General features: G+C 39.4%; 1 protein-coding gene across 1 annotated transcript in view; it reads right to left on the reverse strand.

Annotated features, from left to right (window-relative positions):
* snd1 (staphylococcal nuclease and tudor domain containing 1) overlaps positions 1–22,957 on the reverse strand; it is a 315,742-nt gene that overhangs the window by 279,628 nt on the left and 13,157 nt on the right. Inside the window, exons 4-9 of the mRNA XM_061912195.1 lie at positions 21,821–21,902; positions 12,062–12,222; positions 8,521–8,612; positions 8,044–8,202; positions 7,799–7,905; positions 5,196–5,286 (exon numbers count right to left, since the gene is read on the reverse strand). Of these exons, the coding sequence (XP_061768179.1) occupies positions 5,196–5,286; positions 7,799–7,905; positions 8,044–8,202; positions 8,521–8,612; positions 12,062–12,222; positions 21,821–21,902 (692 nt within the window). The remainder of the gene's footprint in view (positions 1–5,195; positions 5,287–7,798; positions 7,906–8,043; positions 8,203–8,520; positions 8,613–12,061; positions 12,223–21,820; positions 21,903–22,957) is intronic.

Genomic DNA, 22,957 nt, shown 5'->3' on the forward strand with positions numbered 1-22,957 from the left:
GTTCTGTTGTTAAATAAGGGTAAAAAAAACATGAGATAATGTCACACTTCTTATGACAAGAACCAAAAAGCTCAATTTGACCTGTATGCGCACTAACACTGAGTTTGTTGTCACAGCAAATTGTGCAACTCACACTCAGCCAACCCAAATACACGATTGAGTAACCACGGGGACGAGTGGTAGACACAAGGTAGCGGGTTTGAAGTGGAACGACACATCCTCCTACACATTGTTGCACTAGGGTAATAAGGTCATTGTGTGGCCTGCACAAGTAAATAATCTTTTATCATCAGCTAATTATCAGAGAGGGGGAGGGTATGCCAAAATGCAGATTATGATGACGCAAAATGGTGGCTGAGGCAACAGCGGGTGAAAGTCTTTGCAAAGTGTCCGCCATCAGAGACAAATATGTATCCAGCATGACTCACGGTCTCTGCTGAAGACGCCTAGAGGTGGCGCTCTACTGCCACCCTCAGTCTTCCGCCTGTATGACATCTTCCGCAGCTCACAGTGTAGGTAGGACTATGGTGACTTGTCACCCAAAAGTACTTGAATAAGACTGCTCGCAAATCTGAGCCACACGTAGGAGTCATCTTCCTCCTCTTGACTTTAAAACTGGGCCATGGACCAATTGACCCCGCTTTCATCTATCTCTTCCACCTTAAGTGACTTTTTAATATCTAACTCCTACACGTCCTGACCTTCTCTTCATCTCGGGTGACCCAGTTGTGCTGGTGGTGGAGACTCATTTATTTTCGACTTAACTTCATATTAGAAGGGGCACTATTTAAAGTGCACACAGAACAAAGCATTTATCCTATATAGACATATTTATTCACTTCTGACCGGTATTAGGAGGGAAGATCAAATATAAACTAGAAAGCACTCAAAGAGGGCAGACCGATACAAGGCCATACCTCCCAATAGAAAATAAGTCCTGAATCCAGACAGTGATCCGAATCGGTCCCAAAATGCAATCACCGTTTTTTTGCCATTTTATGACATTCTCTGAAAGTTTAATCAAAATGTGCCCATAACATTTTGAAATGAAACAAAAAGGGAACTGTGTCTCCGCGCGCATGAACGCACAAGTTGAAGCTCATATGGAAACGTAAAAATAATCCAGATCAGACCCAAATCTGAAAGCTTTGGTAAAAGTTTTGGTGAAATCCAACCAAAACCTTATGAGTTATAATAATAATAAAAGATTAGATTCATATAGGAGAACCATGAAGGAACAGGGTTTAGGGACTGGTGCTTCACAATAAAAAGGACCCAAGTTTTTTTTAATTTTGGGCTCATGGTCTTTCTGTGTGGAGTTTGCATGTCCTCCCTGTGACTGCGTGGGTTCCCTCCGGGTACTCAGGGTAAGTTGATTGGCAGCACTAAAATTGGAACTAGTGTGTGACTGTTGTCTGTGTTGGCTCTGCAATGAGGTGGCAATTTGTCCAGGGTGTACACCTCCTTCCACCCGAATGCAGCTGGGATAGGCTCCAGCCACTAACTAATAAACTTACGTTTATTTCGAAAATCCTCCCAAAAAAATTGTTGCACAGCATCTAAATGAACACTTAGCGTCTAACAATCTCTGTGAACCCTTTCAATCCAGTTTCAGGGCAAATCACTCAATGGAGACAGCCCTCGCAAAAATGACTAATGATCTATTGCTAACGATGCATGCTGATGCGTCATCCATGTTGCTGCTTCTTGATCTTAGCGCTGCTTTCGATACCATCAATAAGAATATTTTATTAGAGCCTATCAAAACACGTATTGGTATGTCAGACTTCGCCTTGTCTTTGTTTAACTCCTATCTTACTGACTGGATGCAGTGCGTCTCCCATAACAATGTGACCTCGGAGTATGTTGAGGTAACGTGTGGAGTTCCTCAGGGTTCGGTTCTTGGCTCAGCACTCTTTACTATCTACATGCTTCCACTAGGTGACATCATACGCAAATACGTTGTTAGCTTTCACTGTTATGCTGATAACACCCAACTCTACATGCCCCTAAAGCTGACCGACACGCCGGATTGTAGTCAGCTGGAGGCGTGTCTGAATGAAATTAAACAATGGATGTCCGCTAACGTTCTGCAACTCAAAGCTAAGAAAACGGAAATGCTGATTATTGGTCCTGCTAGACACCGACACATATTTGACAATACCATCTTAACATTTGAAAACTAAACAATTACACAAGGCAACTTTCCAAATTATGTTCAACCAAATTAATTTTACCACAGGTTGATTACAAATAGGCTGTAAGAACATCTCAAGGATGATCAGTTGATACCAGCCTTGGCGTCACTATAGACAGCGATTTTAAACTAGACAAACAAGTCAATGGCGTTTTAAAATCGTGTTTTTATCACCTTCGTCTTTTAGTAAAGGTTAAACCGTTTTTATCTTTTAACCTTTTTGAACAAGTCGTGCATGCTTTTATTTCAAGTCGCCTGGACTACTGCAATGCACTTTATGCTGGCATTAGCCAAAAAGCTCTCTCCCGGTTGCAGTTAGTCCAGAACGCGGCAGCACGACTTTTAACAGGGGCCAGGAAACGCCAGCATATAACCCCAATTCTTCAGAGTTTGCACTGGCTCCCTGTTCATTTTAGAATTGATTTTAAAACATTGCTGTTTGTTTTTAAATCTTTACATGGACTGGCACCTCAATATATCTCGGACCTCATCCAAATTTACATACCTGCGCGCGCTCTGAGGTCCGAAAGCCAGCTCCAGCTCGTGGTGCCCAAGACCAGACTTAAGACCAGGGGAGACAGGGCCTTCTCTGTGGTCGGCCCTAAGCTCTGGAACACTCTGCCGCTCCATGTTCAAACTGCTTTCACAGTGGAGTGTTTTAAGTCTTGTCTTAAGACCCACTTTTATTCTTTGGCTTTTAACACTACGTGAGTTGTGTGGTCCTCTGTTCTCTGTTGTCCTCTGTGTTTTTTATACACTTTGATTTCTATTTTACTGTTTTAATTGATTTTACCCTTTAAAATAGTTTTTAATCATATTTGTTTTTATATTGTTTTTATTGGTTTTATTTTTATTCATTTTTTGTTTTATTCAGTCATTGGTGGAGCATAACATTGTTTTTAACATGGCTGTGCAGCACTTTGGAAACATTATTGTTGTTTAAATGTGCTATATAAATAAAGTGGATTGGATTGGATTGATACAGGAGGCTCATGATCTCACTTTTGAGCTTCATGGCAAAGGCTGTGAATAATTCGTTTTTTTAACTGACATACATTTGCAACAATTTCTGAATAAAAACTGTCACATTAGCATTATGTGGTAGGTTTGGTGTGTGGAGTTTTGAGAATAAAAATGAATGTATTCAATTCTGGAATGAGGCTGTAACATAGCACAATGTGGAAAAGTAAAGTATGTGAATACTTTCCGGATGCATTGTTTCTTTATTTATTTATATCCATCTATATACATACACACCAATCTGTTAGGTATGTAACAATATCAAAATCTCACATTACGATATTATCACAGTATGCTATTGTGCTATATGTCAAAAAAAAATTAAATAAGACTAAATGCCATAATAAGTCAAATTAATTGGCAGGAATAATTAAGATAAACACACATACTGTAATCGAACACACATAATGCTAAAATGTTCTAATCATATTACCACTAACTAATATTTTCAGAGCAAATAATAGTGCAGGAACAGCCACTGTTTCAAGCACATATACATTTATGTACAAAAAATTACAGTTTGATGTAAAGTGACAATGTAAACATGTGTAACAAGTGTAAAACAATAGTGTGCAGTTTAGTGTCTTTCAACTTACTTTGTTAGAAGCAGTGTCTTTTACAGTGGACATTTGTTATATTAGTTGACTCCCATTTAAAAGTTAAGTCACATTTTAACTTTTAACAATGTGAATAACTCACATATTGACGTTCAGCTTCACCAACTTCATGTATTTCAAGTGATGGAAACTTATCAAATAGTTTGGTGTGCAGCAGGTGTGCCGTGCCGGAGTCTGATTTGGCTTGGAACTCTCAAGACGAACGTGGCACACGTTATTACCTCTGCCACAGAGGCTATGTTTTTGCCAGGGTTTGATTGTCTGTTTGTTAGCAACATATCCTAAAAGGTTATAAATGGATTTTGAAAAAACAATTCCTCTTACTTACTACAAAGTCTAACACATATCATTTCCAGCTTCCTCTTTCTCTCCATTTACTGCTCTCCACGCCCCACATTGGAGTCTTTATATCTATTTCTGTATCTACGTATATAAGTAGATATCCATCCATATTGCTCTCTACATCTATCTTTTTTTATTTACTTAAAAAATGAAGAAATAATAGCGAGAAAAGACTGCCAGTTGTTGGTACCCCCCCTGCAGCGGTGTGGTACCTAAAGCAGCAAGACACTTAAAGGAATAGTTCCTCTAAGTCTTCCTTTGCTCAGCACCCAACATTCCCTAACGTGTTCGCCACATCCTCGCCTCACATTGGGAGATCAGAGAGCGACTCACGCCGACAGTATGAATGTTTTATCGCACCTTTTTCCCTCTTTTGTGTGTGCACTCATTATGCAGGAGCGCTCTTGATCACATTCAAAGCAACCTTTTATGTAACCCACAACCAAGCCACAAATTTAAGAGTTTGAAAAAAATAAAATAAAAATAAAAAAATAAGGGCGGTAGAGTTTTCAAGACGTTAAATATTTTTCTACAGCACTAAGGCTGTAATATTATTTTACCCTGACAATTAGATGTGGTGGTGTGTCCATCTCCCTTGATTGAAGCTAATATGTGCTGACAAGTAGGAGGGAGTGCATTCTCCACACTGTACTCTGCTTTAAGGACACTTTTTACCCTCCCCAAAGCCCCAGGGCAATAACCTCCAAAGCTAATATCTTCTTGGCTTTTAGGAGTATGAGCCAGCGTTTTGGGCCTAATTGGACAGGGGGACCGTTTCAAGGTTGCAGTAAAGCTTTTGTTCCCGTAGCTCCAAAGGAGAGGATTGTTTATATGAATATAAGAAGTGTCAGGGGAAGGAAACGGGGTCAGGTTTTATTCATGTATTTGGCGGTTCTGTTTTTTACTTCTGTGTTCAAAATGGCTTTCATCTAAAACAAAGCAGCGCGGTGTCACCTTAGGGCTAAGAGGAGAGATGTGTTGACAAAAAAAGGAAAAAAAAAAACACACAAGGGCCTCACCTTGGCTACAAATTGTCTGTCCTTCTGGTCCAAATTGGCTGTGGGTGCAACATAGTCCTTCCAGATGCGCACTTTACGCTCTTTAGCAGACCTAAAGGAGAAAACAAAACACTCATAAGAGGCAGACTAAAAGTCACTAAAGTTACCTTATTCCTCAGAGTATGTTGGGGACTATTTTGTCCTTTGATGTTGATGCAGCCTGCAGGTTCCAGTGAGCTAAAATAATCTGTTCATTCTGACCAAGCAAGCAAGTGCTTTCCTCAAATGCAACAAATTTGCATGCAGAGACCACTAAATGTTCTGCAAAAGTTGCTGAAAAGAGTGATCCCACTCCCCATTACAGACGCACACACAAGTTATTTGCAGTGCAGGTCTCTCCACGGGTGCAGCGCACATGCTCTTACTTCTTACCATTCATTTTGCTTTTCATTGCATTTCTCAAGCATCATGGCCGTCACGGACAGCTCAATCACATCAGTTTGTACTATCCCGCCTCCCACCGGAAGCCACCACCTCGTCAAAGTTATGTGCAGCCTCGCAATTTCATGACACGTTTTAGCCAATCAGTTTCCTTTTCACCAGTCAAATTTGTCTCCAAGCTACGCTGAAATACACGGATCAATTGTCTAATCAGAACTAATGTGTGGTTCTTGTGTAGACGACGGGTAATGTGGTGTATAAACATTTAGCAACAACAGCGTCCTCACTTCTTACTTTACATGAATTTATATATTAATTTAATCTGTCTATTAGGAACACCATATTATATTAAGAACATATTTTTTATCTACAATGTTGACCTAGCAAAAAGGCAGCATTTACATTTTAGAAATGTTGAAGTGTGATGATAATCTTTCAACAAATATTAGCGTTATACTTTGCTTTTAAGGGTTCACAAATGCTCTTAACAATTTGTAATATGTAAAATATTTACTGTATTTTCGTTATTTTATGCATTACCGGAACTTTTTTCCTCTGCGCATATATTTCCGTTTCCAAGGCAGTGCACTTCCGATTTCTGGCAACAAATGTGTGCTCCTACTTGCGGAAACAAAACTTGTGCGTTCTTATCATGTCAAACTTGGTGGCAGACAACAAAGACAGCCATTTTCGGACAAATAGGGATTCACAATCTAATCTTTTTAAAGCTGAGTAAACGGGAGACAACTAACTTTGCGGTACGGTGAAAAATCTATACAATATTTGTATTGAAAAAGTTGCCGCAGGGGCATCGCCTTTCCTTTAAACAACACTCAGTAAATGTTTGAGAACTGAGGAGACCATTTTTTTAAGCTTTTCAGGTGGAATTCTTTCCCATTTTTGCTTGATGTACATACATCTTAAGTTGTTGAACAGTCTTCCGCTTCATAATGCGCCATACATTTTTTTAATGGGAGACAGGTCTAGATTACAGGCAGGCCAGTCTAGTAACTGCACTCTTTTACTATGAAGCCACGCTGTTGTAACACGTGCAAAATGTGGCTTGGCATTGTCTTGCTTATAAGCAGTCTATGAAAAATACTTTGCTTGGATGGCAACATATGTTGCTCCCAATCCTGTATGTACTTTTCAGCATTAAAGGTGCCTTCACAGATGTGTAAGATACCCATGCCCTGGGTACACCCCTATACCATCATGGATGCTGGCTTTTGAACTTTGCGCCTATAACAATCTGGATGTTTTTTTTCCTCTTTGGTTGGGAGGACTGACGCCCACAGTTTCCAAAACAAATTTGAAATGTGGACTCGTCAGACCACAGAACACTTTTACACTTTGCATCAGTCCATTTTAGATGAGCTCGGGCCCAGCGAAGCCGGGGGCTTTTTTGGGTGTTGTTGAAAAATGGCTTTCGCTTTGCATAGTAGAGTTTTAACTTGCACTTACAGATGTAGTGACCAACTGTAGTTAATGACAGTGGTTTTCTGAAAGGTTCTTGAGCCCATGTGGTGATATCCTTTACACACTGATGTCGGTTTTTGATGTTGTACCGCCTGAGGGATCGAAGGTCACGGGCATTGCTTCTTACGTGCAGTGATTTTTCCTGATTCTCTGCACCTTTAGATGATATTACGGACCGTAGATGGTGAAATCCCTAAATTCGTTGCATTAGCTCGTTGAAAAATGTTGGTCTTAAATTGTTCGACAAATTGCTCATGCATTTGTTCACAAATTAGTGACCCCCGCCCCATCCGTGATTGTTAATGACGGAGCATTTCATGGAAGTTGCTTTTTTACCCAGTCATGGCACCCACCTGTTCCCAATTAGCCTGTTCACCTGTGGGATATTCCAAATAAGTGTTTGATGAGCATTCCTCAACTTTCTCAGTCTTTTTTGCCACTTGTGCAAGCTTTTTTGAAACATGTTGCAGGCATCGAATTCCAAATTTGCAAAAAATAACAAAGTTCACCAGTTCAAATATTAAGTATCTTGCCTTTGCAGTGTATTCAATGTAATATATGTTGCAAAGAATTTGCAAATCATTGTATTCTGTTTTTATTTACAATTTATACAACGTGCCAACTACTCTGGTTTTAGGTTTTGTATAACCAATTTATATTTTATGTGTAAATTAAAAAAAAAAAAAAAAAAAACTGTTTAGTACCGTTCAGCAGCTCGGAGTTTCTCTGCTCCTTGTGTATAGACAGCCATTGACCAATCTACGCAGCGGGCGAAGCCTTCCTTAAGCAGGAGCTCTGTTATGTTTCCATTCTGGGGAAAAAAAGTGCAGAAAATACATTGTTTTTGAATCATTTTTTTTTGTTAAACTACAGCATAACATTTTGGTACAAATCTATGTAAAGGAGCAATATCAATCCTGAGCCATTGGAAGCTTAGGCCATGTCTTACCGGGTGTAGGATGGTTCCCAGTATGATCTGGTTTGGGCAGCTCTCCAGAATGATCTGCACGTCTCTCTGCAGCAGACGGGACTCTGTGAAGAACTTTGCTTCAGCCGCGAACGGCTCTGGCGTCTCTGTGCCTTCTGCTTCCCGCTTAAACGTGGGACACTAGGAGAATGGGAGGGGTGCCATTGAGAAAGCAAAGCTCAAGTGTTTATCGTTCATTTGCAGCTTAAGCGCAGCCGTTTCAAGTAGATGTCACCTTGCAAAACAGCAGGCAAACTGACAATGGAAATAAATATGACGAGACTTTTAACAGCAAAGTAATATCTTGAAGTGAGGGTCTTCAAGATTTTGTCAAATCTATTAATGGGGTAAACTTTGCAGCAGTGGAATAAACAAAGGAGCATCAGAAGTGTGCCCTTATATAACAAGTGTTTTAGAAGTTAGGACGTTTGTTTTTGCGGTTTATAGCGCTAAGGTTACCTTGACTCCAGACAGCATGACGGTGACCAGGTAGTAGTCGGGCAGCAGCAGGGCACGGACAACGCTGCCGTCACGCACGTGCTCGATGATGGCTGCGGGAGAAAGGATGTGGGGGAGCCTGGTGTTAGTCCTCTATTATGTAAAAGTGACTTTGATGTTCTTAATTGGGGTGCACAATATTTTTTGGGCCGATATGAGGAATTTTAATGTCAAACTTGTAAATCCGATAACATCAGAAAATTATCTGAGCTGTGAGGCTGCGCCGTGTAGTGCTGCAAGCCTACCGTACTTCCCTTGAGCTCACTGTCGACAAACATGGTGGTGTGGAACTGCTTAACAGTTTCCTAACTATCTAATGCTAAAGCTATCTGTGATTTCCTTACGGTAATGGCATACACATTTTAAATTCTTGTGACCAAAATTATCATTGTTATCATTATTATGTTTAGATGTTAGAAAAGTATTTATAGACACTGAAATCTTTTAGTTATTTTTTTTACACACAAAATGACATCCATAGCAGTTATTTTAACTGATAAAAACAACTCTCAAGTCTCCAAAAGTCTAAACACTTACTGATTTACACACATTTTGCAATTCAAAATGGCACTTTTCAAATGAACTGACCACGGTTTTCTGCATAAGACACAACAATGTGACATAAATTCACAAATTCAAAACACTGCCATTCAAAATGACACTAGGTCAAATCATGGGGAAAAAAATGTTGAATGTCATTCAAAAGCCTCTGTGGTTTAATGAAAGGAGTTTTAAAGTACCAGTGGAGTGGAAAAAGAAGTTGACTTTATATGCTTGATTGTGCTTTGTTGTATCCATTAAACCATATCCAATCATATTTACAATCCGATAAGTACCGGTATGTAAAAATTTGTTTAAACAGTTTAAACATCACAAAAACAGTTTAAACATCACAAAATGCCACAAATTCAATCATCCATTTTGAACATGTCGCTCCAAATATCTTTGGCTATTTCCAGAGATTGACGTCACAATTGGAACGCTTCTGAACTCTGACCATTGTATCTGATCAATCATACTGGAAATATGTGTAATATATATAAACGTGCTGTCTATTCATTCATTCATAATCCCAAATAAGACACAAACACATGTTTATTTTTTTAATATATTCTAATTTGTAAATAAATACATAAAAAGTCTGCTAACAATCTAATCAATGGGGGCTCTCGATTTTGCCCACAAAACCCTCTAAATAACCATCCAAATCCCACCAAGAATACTCTTTATATATATCGTGACCTGAATATTAACTAAATATTAACAACTTTGTTATGTTTTTACAAGCGCTAACGCAAACCAATTATTTCTTAGCCCTTTGCTGCCTTTACTGTGAACTGGCAGCAATGTCCAGCTGCTCCCGCATCATCGTGTCTCAGATGATCAAAGTTGTTGTTGTTTTGCCACTCATCTGGAAAATAGGAAAATTTTGCCTTGAATCTAGAAGCTGTTCGTCTGTGACATTCAATTCATACCCGGAGATGAAGACAAACACACACAACCGAAGACAGTGTCTGTAGGAAGAATTCCTTGTTAACCCTCTGTGTGCTTAATTAATTGTTCATCTAAACGGGAAGATATGGACATCTTTATCTTATCATATGTATATCATAATAGCTTAAATTTAAAGCAACTTGTTTTCCCACTCTAGTGAAGTGAATTATATTTATATAGCGCTTTTCTCTAGTGACTCAAAGCGCTTTACATAGTGAAACCCAATATCTAAGTTACATTTAAACCAACGGCAGTGACTAGGATGGTGGAAGCGGGAATCGAACCTGCAACCCTCAAGTTGCTGACACGGCCACTCCACCAACCGAGCTATACCGCCCCTCTACTGGTACTTTAAATCTTAAGGAAAAGACTGTTCGTGTCCTGACTGATACTGTTCCAGATAAAGGTTGCTATTGTTCTGGACTATCTTTCCAGTTGTGTGGAATACAGAGTTATTGTTAATCAGTTTGGAGTGCACAAATGCAGCATGAAGAGGTTTTTGTACGCTTTTATTATTCATTCTCTTTAATTTCATTCGTATTTTGTTCAGGAGTCCCAATGATACATAGATAGACAGATAGTACTTTTTAGATTCCTTCAGGAGAGTTCCCTCAGGAAAATAAAAAAATAAAACCGGCATTTCAAATTTCCTCAGCTACCTTCTTAAACAAATCTCAGTTTATTTTTTCTACCATCGATGCACTTCGAAATGATCAGTTCTTTTAATTTGTGAAGCAAATAAACAGTCTCCTCTTCATTATAATTGATGCTATGTTTTACCTTACAGCATGAATGGATATATATAGTTTATTTTTTACGAACTACTGACAAGTAATGCAACGGAAATTTGGCCTCCGAAAAAAGACGTACTTTGATTACTGCAACAGCGCTGCTGAAAGCGGTTGTTGTGATGACATAAGCCATACGGACGGGGTTGTCTTGATCGGAGGCAGCAAGTCCGCAATGTGAACGTACTTTAATATATTAAGAGTTATACCCGCGGACAGTGACCTACAAAATTTGAGATTACACTGATGGATTTTTAGGAGAGGTCAGGCTCTCTGCCGCTCACTTTTAGTCGTGGACATGGAGCGACAGAAGTAAAGAGTCTCCAAACAAAAAATACAGTCTACAGTAACATTAGAAATAGATGCTACATTTGTTAACAGTTGTTCTTGATAAAGACAGAGAGACTCTAAGGATTGGAGAATTCTCTAGAAAAAAAAGTACCATGAACAATATCAAGCATATCATTAATACTATTTATGTATACATTTTCTTGCCTTTTTAACTACTGCTTCCCTCACCTCCCAGGGGGTGAACAAGGGGATGGGTCAAATGCAGAGGTTATTTTTACCACACCGTGTGTGCGCGTGTGCGTGTGTGTGACAATCATTGGTACTTAAAACTTAAATGCACCATAGCAAATAATGTGGCCACTCCCCTACCGCCACAGGTATCTTAGCATTCTTGGGAAACCCTGTGATAGTACTTCTTGTAGACAAACCCCGTCAAAAAAACCCAGCTTTTAGCATTATTAAGGCTACAGTCAGGCTTACTGAAAAGAAAAACACTTAAACCATCTAAATTCCAGCATCAAGTCAACATCTTGGACCATTCAATATTGTGGCACCGCTGAGATGCATTTAAAACAAGCAACAACAATAAAACTAATATGGGATTCACCCACGCCAAAGTCCATTTGCTCTTGAATTGCACTTTTTACATTACGAGCACCTTGACTGGTTAAAAACAAGAGAGAAGCCAATGAATAGGTTCTTTTCTTGTTCATTAGCTGGCTTGCTGGCAGGTCGGTGCAATGAACTGAGCTGCTGTTAACAGCATTGAGCGGCACATTACACCTTTGCAAGAATAAACCGCTGAAGGTTCATCCACTGGGCGCCATTAGCCTCATTCCATCCTTCCCACTTGCCTGAGTCCTCAGCCAAATTACACATTTATGACAGATCCTAACAGGGAATTTGGACGCTTGTTTTTCATTCCTTACCGTTGATGGGCTTTTGATGCAAGGAGTCAACAAAGTTGCGGGGGTTCTCGATGGTGTACTTCATGTCCCGGATGGTGTGTGCGCCACCGCCTTCGGACCACATGCCCTTCTTGGACGATTTGGCCTGGTCCTCCATATCGCACAGTCGGACCTGATCTGGACTGATACAAACACAGAAGGGGAAATGTTTAAATCGGTGTGACGAAACATCTATAATCCATCACAACTAGAGATGTCTGATAAATGCTTTAAAATGTAATATCGGAAATGATCTGTATCGGTTTCAAAAAGTCAAATGAACTACGGTACGCGGACGTAAGTACAGAGCAGTTGCGTCTCTCAGTCAGCAGCCCCTCCCCTCTCCCACACAACACAGGAGTTGACGACTGCAGCATGAGAGGTTTACTGGCGACGCTTGATGACCTCATCAAACCTCCGCGAGCGCAACATAACAACAAGAGTGTGTTGTTTCCGGTGCTGTAGCCGTGGCGAACAAACGACACCATGTCTATGGTTTGGGATTATTTTAAAGTGTCTATGACTGATAAAATACTGGCAATTCGCAACGACTGCAAAAAGTTGGTTATGCGAGGAGGAACCAAGACATCTTCCTTTGATACGAATAATTTGATCTCCCACCTCTTCAAGAATCATAAGGAGATGCACGATGAATACAAGCAGAAGAAGGATGAAAAGCAAACACCCAAAAAAGTAGTACCACACAGTTGTCGCTTAAAGACTCTGCCGAGAAATAACAAAAATACAACAAAAACCACCCCAAGGCGAAAGCCCAGGTTGTGGTCAGGGGCATACTTGCCAACCTTGAGATCTCCGATTTCGGGAGGTGGGTGGTGGGGGCGTGGTTAGAGGGGAGGAGTATATAGCTAGAATTCACCAAGTCAAGTATTTCACACACACACACACATATATATATATATATATATATATATATATATATATATATATAAGAAATACTTGACTTTCAGTGAAATCTAGCTATATATATATATATATATATATATATATATATATATATATATATACATACATACATACATACATACATACATACTGTATATAAATATAAATAAATAAGAGAAATACTTGAATTTCAGTGTTCATTTCTTTACACACATACACAACACTCATCTACTCATTGTTGAGTTAAATGTTGAATTGTCCATTCTTGTTCTATTCTCTGTCACTATTCTCTGAAGATGCATTGCTGTGTGGTACGCACAGAAGTGCTTTCATAAAATGCACTAGAGTGTTGAATCTTCCATCTCTCCCTAGCATGGCCCAAAACCGGTCAATGTTTGCCTCCTGAGGAAGATCTTCTCTGCCAAGCACTTGGTAGTCCACTACTTCTTCTCGGAGGCTATCCAGGTCCAATCGCAGCTGCGGCTTGGAACTTACAAGCGTATTTCTTCATCTTACTCGTCGTCGCCATGCCTGTGTCTTCCTCGTTCTTTTGCACTCTCTAAAGGCCGTAGATGTTATTGTCACATATGCATGTACAGTAGATTGGGGTATTGTCCTGTTTAAGAGTGTCACAACATTGCTGTTTACAGCAGACAAACTGCTTTACGGTAGACGAAAACGTGACTGCGGTTGTTGTGTGTTGTTACCGCGCTGGGAGGACGTTAATGAAAGTGCCTAACAATAAACCCACATAATAAACCAAGAACTCGCCCTCGATCATTCTACAGTTATGAAGTCATTGGGCAGACTCGCTGTTTATATTGTGGGAAAGGGGACGTGAAAACAGGCTGTCGACACGTCACTCAGGTCCGCATGGAGCTGGAGGGGCCATGGCCTCCAGCTCCGCCTGAATTTCGTGAGATTTCCGGGAGAAAATTTGTCCCGGGAGGTTTTCGGGAGAGGCCCTGAATTTCAGGAGATTTTCGGGAGAAATTTTGTCCCGGGAGGTTTTCGGGAGAGGCGTTGAATTTCGGGAGGCTCCCGGAAAATCCGGGAGGGTTGGCAAGTATGGTCAGGGGCAACGCACGCAGTATGGCAAAAGCTACAGTGGAGTTTGGTGAGGCTAGTCTGCCCAGCATGGCACATACTTAGCAGCTTGCAGTGACCGGAGGTGCCCTGTCTCAACGCAGCATTTTAGAAGCTCTGCGTGACTGGTAGGGCACTTCAAGCACTCACCACTAGCTTGCAGCACATTTTTGTTACTCATACAAATACGTTAGAGCAGGGCAGATTGAACCCAGTTTATAATTTCCTTTTATACAGTATGCCAGGCAGTCTTGCACTAAATGGGGATTATATTATTGTTACTTTATTACTCTAGTATAATCTGGACTGAAGCTATGTGCCTTCATTGTTTTTATAGCAGTTTTTTTGAGGTATGTTTAAAGAAAATAATGCACTTAAGAAAGTCAAAGTATAGTATTTCCCATAGTTGTAGTGGGTATCGGGATTATCTCAAGGAGAGCATGTCCCAATTTCCAAGCTGCTATTTTGAGGCATGTTGAAAAAAATAATGCACTTTATTACTTCAATAATAAATATGGCAGGGCCATGTTGGCACTTTTTTGAAACCCTTGAGTTGACTTATTTTGGAAAACCTTGTTAAATTGTTTCATGCATACAGCAGGGCATCACAACAGAATTAAGCATAATAATGTGTTAATTCCACGACTGTATATATATGTCGGTAGATATCGGAATCGGCAATTGAGAGTTGGACAATATTGGAATATCGGATTTCTGCCAAAATGCCATTATCGGACATCTCTAGTTTTGATACATTAGCAAAATAAAAATAAAATAAAAAGCACATTGTCATTATGGGGTATTGATTGTAGAATTTTGAGGACAAAAAATGATTTATTCCATTTTGAAATAAGGCTGTAACGTGACAAAATGTGGAAAAAGTGAGACGCTGTGAATACTTTCTGGATGGACTGTAAGAAATCCGATGCAAGCAATCTGTTTTACTCCCGCTAACTTCTATTCTTGCTAGGTATGCAGACGGATAACTTGGTTGTCTCAATTGGAGAGCCTTTCAAGAGTTTTTACTTCATAACACTGTGCAACTCAACAATTACAAAGATACATCAATATAGCTTAAATGAGATACAAAATAACTTTTCTTTGACATTCCGACATAACAAAAATGCATTAAGTTGATGGTAATTGGATATGTCTTTGGTCTGGGCTTTTTCAGGACTGCGCAACAAGGTTGGGTACTTTCGTGACTTCTGCTATGCTTTTTGGTGAACTTTTGGACACTAACTTTTGGCTACAGCCAGGATTGCACCGGAGACGAGGTGTTGGCGCTCCATCACACCCGAGTCCAGATGGAGAGACCGGAGGAGATGTGGAGGAAGAGAAAGTATGTGCTTCACAGAGCCCTGGCTGAATGAGCATATATCGGAATACGTACGAAATGTTTCATAAAGTGTAACAACATAGTGCAAAGTGTGAAAATGTAAACGTAACAAAACCTGCAGGTTTACTGCCACCTGTGCTAAAGGTTGAGCACAGCTAAGGTGGTGTGGTATTACAAATTATAGAAAAAGAAAAAAAAAAGAATGGTCAGTTGGATTAAAGTATGGCCATTTGTAACGTTTGGAAAGCAGCGATAAATTAACAGCAGCAGGACTAATCGGAGCACCCACCTGACAATTAAGCCGGCGATATTGTTGTGCAGCACTTTGGAAACATTTTTGTTGTTTAAATGTGCTATATAAATAAAGTGGATTGGATTGGATTGGCGATGAGGGAGCAAGGGGTTGTAATACTAGCAGACCTATCAACTGGCAAGACAAAGACACTGATTTGAAAGACTTCCAGGCCCAACTGAGACAACTCTGTAAGGTAATCACATCAACTATTACACTGTTCATTAGGGATGTATACCGAGTACCGGTATATTTTACAAATCCCGTTTCCATATGAGTTAAGAAATTGTGTTAGATGTAAATATAAACGGAATACAATGATTTGCAAATCATTTTCAACCCATATTCAGTTGAATATGCTACAAAGACAACATATTTGATGTTCAAACTGATAAACATTTTTTTCTTTGCAAATAATCATTAACTTTAGAATTTGATGCCAGCAACATGTGACAAAGAAGTTGGGAAAGGTGCCAATAAATACTGATAAAGTTGAGGAATGCTCATCAAACCCTTATACAGAACAACCCCACAGGTGTGCAGGTTAATTGGGAACAGGTGGGTGCCATGATTGGGTATAAAAGCAGCTTCCATGAAATGCTAAGTAATTCACAAACAAGGATGGCAGGGATGGGAATGAAGATTTACAAAATCAGCTGAAAATGTTTTAATCCTAGAAAACAGCTTTGCGGAAGGCCGAAATCTAACAATATTCTCCTGACCAAAATTTCACATTTATTAGCAAATATTTTCATAAAAATGTATCATGTGATGAAATTTATGTATACAAGTTTACACATATATCAAATTCTTGCACACTTTTGGATTATAGACAAAAATAGGCCTATAAATGGATGAACCAGAATTCTTCTCCGTAAACTCACTTTACTTAGATGCCTTGCCGATTTTGCGTGGTCAAAGAGTGCCACCTTTGTCACAATGTCCTTGCAATATAAGCACTGAGCACATCCCGGTTCATCGCACTTTGCAATGAAATCGCTGATCAGTTCGTCTACTTCTACGATATTGTTGTTAATCTTCACCTTCAGTTTGATGGATATATCGAGCCATGCCCAGTTCCACTTGTTTCTCACACCCTTATCGATATCTTTCCTTAATGAAGCATTCCTATCTTGAATAATAAGCTTAACCATGTCTGAAACTGTTTTGTCAATAAAGAAATGTGGTAATTGAGAGCTACCGTGTTTTCTTTCCAGATTAGTCGCCGATAAACACAACCAATAAACAGAATAAGAGTTCAGAAACGCTCACAATAATTGAGGATCAGGTACTAGATATTGTCGGCAAACGACGCGTGCGGACGCCTATAACGGGCAATGTCATTGGTTGATGTTGTCAGCTGATAGCAGAGCTAGCCAATCTGGTGCCTTCACACATTGGCATTATATTTTTCGCGGGAATTCTCTGCCTTGTACTGATAACTAGGTCAACGCAGAGACAAAAACCATGAGTACCTAACCCCCCCTATAATTTTCTCCCCGGATTTAAACGATTCACAGAAATGACCCTGGCGGCGCCAAAATTGGGCGGAATTCCGCGGATCCGCGGAAAATTCTCATCCCTGGGATGGGGGGAGGGTTACCACTTTGTAAGCAAATTGTCGAACAGTTTTAGAACAACATTTCTCAACAAGCTATTGCAAGGAATTTAGGGATTTTACCATCTAAGGTCCATAAAATCATCAAAAGGTTCAGAGAATCTGGAGAAATTACTGCACATAAGCGATGATATTACCGACTTTTGATCCCTTATCGCGGTACTGCTTCAAAAACCGACATCAGTGTGTAAAGGATATCACCACATGGGCTCAGGAACACTTCATAAAACCACTGTCAGTAACTACAGCTGGTCGCTACATCTGTAAGTGCAAGTTAAAACTCTACTATGCAAAGCCAAACCCATTTATCAACAATATCCTGAAACGCCGCCGGCTTGGATGGGCCCGAGCTCACCTAAGATGGATTGATGCAAAGTGGAAAGGTGTTCTGTGGTTTGACAAGTCCAGATTTCAAATTATATTTGGAAACAGAGGACGTGGTGTCCTCCAGAACAAAGAGGAAAATAACCATTCGGATTGTTATAGGTGCAAAGTTACAAAGCCAGCATCTGTGATGGTATGGGGGTTTATTAGTGTCCAAGAACTGGGTAACTTACACATCTGTGATGGCACAATTAATGCTGAAAGGTCCATACAGGTTTTGGAGCAACATATGTTGTCATCCAAGTAACGTTATCATGGACAGCCCTGCTTATTTCAGCAAGACAAGTGTTTCAACAGCGTGGTTTCGTAAAAAAAAAAAAGAGTGCGGGTACTTTCCTGGCCCGCATGCAGCCCAGACCTGTCTCCCATCGAAAATGTGTGGCGCATTATGAAGCGTAAAATACGACAGCGGAGACCCCGAACTGTTGAACAACAGAAGCTCTACATAAAACAAGAATGGGAAAGAATTCCACTTTCAAAGCTTCAACAATTAGTTTCCTCAGTTCCCAAACATTTATTGAGTGTTATTAAAAGAAAAGGTGATGAAACACAGTGGTGAACATGTCCTTTCCCAACTACTTTGGCACGTGTTGCAGCCATGAAATTCTAAGTTAATTATTATTTGCAACAAAAAATAAAGTTTATGAGTTTAAACATCAAATATCTTGTCTTTGTAGTGCATTCAATTGAATATGGATTGAAAAGGATTTGCAAATCATTGTATTTCGTTTATATTTACATCTAACACAATTTCCCAACTCATATGGAAACGGGGTTTGTAGTACTGCTTTCTAAGTTCTGGACTAATGATACTGCTTTCAGTATTTTTTATCTAACTGATCGTCGTAAATTATGACACACTGTCACATTCAGTTCCACAGCCGCTGCATATACATAACAAATCAGCTTGGAATAATTACAAATAAGAAGAAACACCCTGCGATGAGGTGGCGACTTGTCCAGGGTGAACCCTCCCTTACGCCCAAGTGCAGCTGAGATAGGTTCCAGCACCCCCGCAACCCAAAAATGGACAAGCGATAAAAAAATGGATGGATGGATGGACCACACAAAAGTTTGTAGCATAACAATTTATCTTCAAAAGTTTCAAGTGAACACCACTTAAAGGGGAACTGCACTTTTTTGGGATGTTGCCTATCGTTCACAATCATTATGAAAGACATGATGACAGATGTATTTTTAATGCATTCAAGTATTTGAACTTGTACACCAACACTGCAGTTTAGTTTAAGTGGTGGCACTTAAATTTATCTTGCACTTGTGTTACTGTGGTGTTATAACACCTTTACTTCATGCACAGCTTGTTTTTCTCTGTATGTAATTGTTGCTACCTGAGCAAACAATAGTAAATACCTGGTAGCTTTCCCAAAAGGGTTTCGTTTAAATATTCTTTTTCCTAAGTTTATGGGTTGCAATGCCTTGAAGTTGATACTTCTATTTTCTCATAATTAATTAATTGTGACTAATAAAAAATAAACACCTGACATTTTTCTGACATGATAGATGATATATTAAATTTTCTTTTTACTATGCAAAGCCTCCATCAGCATCAAATTGTATCATATCACATTGAATCGTATCGAATCGTAATGTTTTGAAAAGTATTGTCAGTGAATCGTATCGTATTCCATGAATCGAGGTAAAGTTACACACTCCTAATGTCTTTTGTGATATATATTGTCATCATTTTTAGCACCTAATCGGGACGCCCCTGGTTGTAATTAAAGTTTTTTATTGTAAAAGAACATTTGAAAAAAATCATACTATTTATTGTATCAGCCCTCAGTGCAAAAACATGTCTTTATCTTTGTATTTCATACAACTGCTCAAAAACATTTTACGTAACTTGGGAAAAAAACAAGACTTTGAGAATTTAAAAATATTTATATATTTTACAATACTTATTTGAGAAACAATGCATGAATCTTGACAACAAAATGTATCAGTGAGCAATGTAAGCTGCAACCTGCAGCAGAGCATCAAACATAAATTTGTTTCTAATATTGTGACTCTACCACACATCGGTTCTGAATTGCTCCAAAATGACCGCTGAGTATTTCCCCCAATGAACAATCTGCTTGTGAACACATGTTGGGCTACTGTGTCCAAAATCATCATCATCATCATGACTATCATTACCGCCACGATGATCATAAGCAGATAATGATCCATCAGCGTACAAAGTCACAGTGGATAACGGATAATGGACTTTGGAGCCAATCTTCCAAGCGATGAAGCAATAAGCACCGTTTACATTCCTGATGCTAGTAGGACGTCATTGCACACAATCGATGTAAAATAACCGTCTCATGCTGGAGGATACACAGGAATTAATTGACGGGGATGTGCAAATATGAACTGTCAGAGGGGGAAAGAGCAGTATTGCCACCAACAACAACCTTCCAAACATTGCCGGCATCTCCTTTAAGTCGACTAACAGAACCTCATTTTAACAATCACACAATATTAGTAATATAAAAGCTCTCCTTTAACAGCAAAAAAATATATTTTTCAGTGTGTGCACTATTGCAGTATTGTCTAACGAGTAACGATACACCAAGTAATTATTGGGCTTGGATGGAACACACTAATTATAAACGGGACAATCAATCTGCAGTCACGCAACATCCCAAATTACACAAGTGTTTGCAATTTCATTAAGCTGCTTCTACGTGCCTTTCTGTTTGAATGTTTTTCCACGATTAAAAAGTGCTGTTTGCAACTTCCTCACAGTAACGTTTTTCAAAGCAAAAAATATAAAAGTAACACCACCGGCTACGTTTTGTTACCATTAGTGGTTTTAACAGAAGACATTTTTTAGACAATTGTCTATATTTTTCACAAGTACAAACTTTATGTTACAAAAATGCTTTGTGTTTACGGTGGTCACTCACCCCGTCTTGTCAACAAGGTATGTGCAGGGAGCGTGTGAACACATACAAAAGCAGTCCAAGAGAAGCACCAAACAATTTGCAGTCATGTTGTTGTTATGATAGAATACATTCAATGACAGCTCACGCTAGTTATCCAAATTGCTATTAGTACCTAACGACACCTAAAGCTAATGCGCGTGCACGTGTTACATACGTATGTAACAACGTCATTGCATATCAGAAGCCGTAAGAGGGCGGGATCTCTCCTCTTGGAATCTGTGTAAATGTTGCAAACAGCCCCCTTAAAGCAGCACTAAGTAACTTTTCACCCTTCATAAAATATATTCATAACGTTTGGGACAATACATCGACTTACAACTAGTTGAATGACACATCTGTCATGGCCTGAGAGGATCTGTATCGCTCTCACTGCCACTTACCAAAGTTGAGGAGGGTGGCAGGAACCCTGGTTCACAAACTACAAAATGTGCTGACTTGTTTTTCGGCATACATCACTCCCCTCTTTAACAATTCGTTAAAAAAAACAGAAGTCGATGTGAACGCCTGCATGCCGCCAGAAAACAAAATGCAAAAGAACGTCTACGTGCAATTACTGCTATCATGGCCGAAGTTCCAAAACAACCAAAGAAACGAAAAGTTTTGTCAGAGGCGCCAAAAAAAACAGTCAAGATCAACAGTGGCCTGGTTTTCACTTACTGGCGTGAGCTCAAAGATGAGGAGGGATTTCTGCCGATGCTGACTTGGCTCTGTTTCTGCTAAACTGGTAAATACATTTTGATGCTCAAATAAATTATAATGTTTATGTTAGCTATCTGAAATATGTGTGGTAACAGCCACAAGCTTGATAGTTCTCAGTTCCACACTACTTCCTTCGAAAAAACTCTCCCGTCGGTCTTTTTTGCTTCAGACCTGCATCCGCCCCAATATACATTCCTGGTAGTAGTGTCATTTTTGTAACACAATCTAAGATCAATTTCTTGATAGCGTCTGTTATTTAACATCAGCATAGCCATTAGAGATGTACTATTTGTCCCAATATTACAGCAGACACCATGTCAGTTTGACACGATATATGCTAGTCCTCATGAGAAATTAGGTCTTCCGTCGAGCAAAACACTATTGCTTTGGTCCACTGTCGCTGCCAAATTGAACCATAACTGAAAGTTTTTAAGTGGGGCTTTAAGACGGTGAAAAGAACGGTTCTTACTTGTTCCCTCGAATTCCTTCCCTGCGCACCATGGCGAAGCCCTCGTTCACCAGAGACTCAGCGATATTCTCGCCGCTCATGTCTGCAAAAATACATAAAAATAAGCCATGATGCAATACTGAACACAGCGCATAAACAAACAATTGTACTATTGTTAATATGGAAGGACGACATCGCTGAAATACTACAATATAACATGACGTATATTGCAGGCTCCTGCAATAATGATATACATCATTAAATACTATGTGGCACATTAATGATTGTGAAACATTGGAAAACAGGTTTGCTAGGGCTCCTAAATTGGCCGCTGACAAATGCAATAACATTGTGTCATTTCCAGTTGTATTATTTTCTTAAAACTAAAATTAATCTACCAGTTAATGTCGGGTTACTTTCTGGTAAAATGTAATAGGCTCTTATTGTTCGGTTGTGTCAATACTTTACATTAGTTTTGATACTTCAAATGTTTTAGATCATTGAATGATTTATTTTTTTCAGCACAATTATTATCAGACAAAAACACAGCATGGTGGTGTAACAATAGCAATCAAATATTAAAATTTTTATTTCCTTTTATTACATTTTGAGCAATATGGTGCAAAATAAATAAACATAAGCACAAACTACTATTGGCTTTGGCTTTTGGGCCTTAAGTCTTCCTCGATGCAGTGACTTACTTGTAAATAATAACAAAAAGATTTAGTGATACTGAAAATATCAATCTAATCACTGCAGTACTGACCGTGTGCTGGTATTATACTTGGTATTGTTACAGTCCATATTTGTATGAAACCGTCTCCCAGTTTACATTACATTTAAGGGCTCCAGCTTAGCGGTTAGCATGACTTCTTGTGTAAAGTGTGGCATGTCTCGCTGGTCCTTGTTCTCCAGTGGTAATGATAACTGTAAGAAACGTACTTTATTTGCTGCCATGGAGGCGAGGATTACTTTATTTGCCACAATGGAGGCAAGGATTATGGACTTGGACTGTGGAGGGTTGTTAGCTGATAGTGAGATTGCTTCATGGCTTGGTCGCTCAGTTGTTGCTTTTTCAAATTAGCAGGAAACAGCTAGAATTAGTCATCAACATGCATTATAGTATTAAAGACTCCATTGTCGGCCAAATTTATATTA

Source organism: Nerophis ophidion, linkage group LG10 (genome assembly GCF_033978795.1).
Source record: "Nerophis ophidion isolate RoL-2023_Sa linkage group LG10, RoL_Noph_v1.0, whole genome shotgun sequence".
In the NCBI taxonomy this organism is placed as follows: Eukaryota; Metazoa; Chordata; class Actinopteri; order Syngnathiformes; family Syngnathidae; genus Nerophis; species Nerophis ophidion.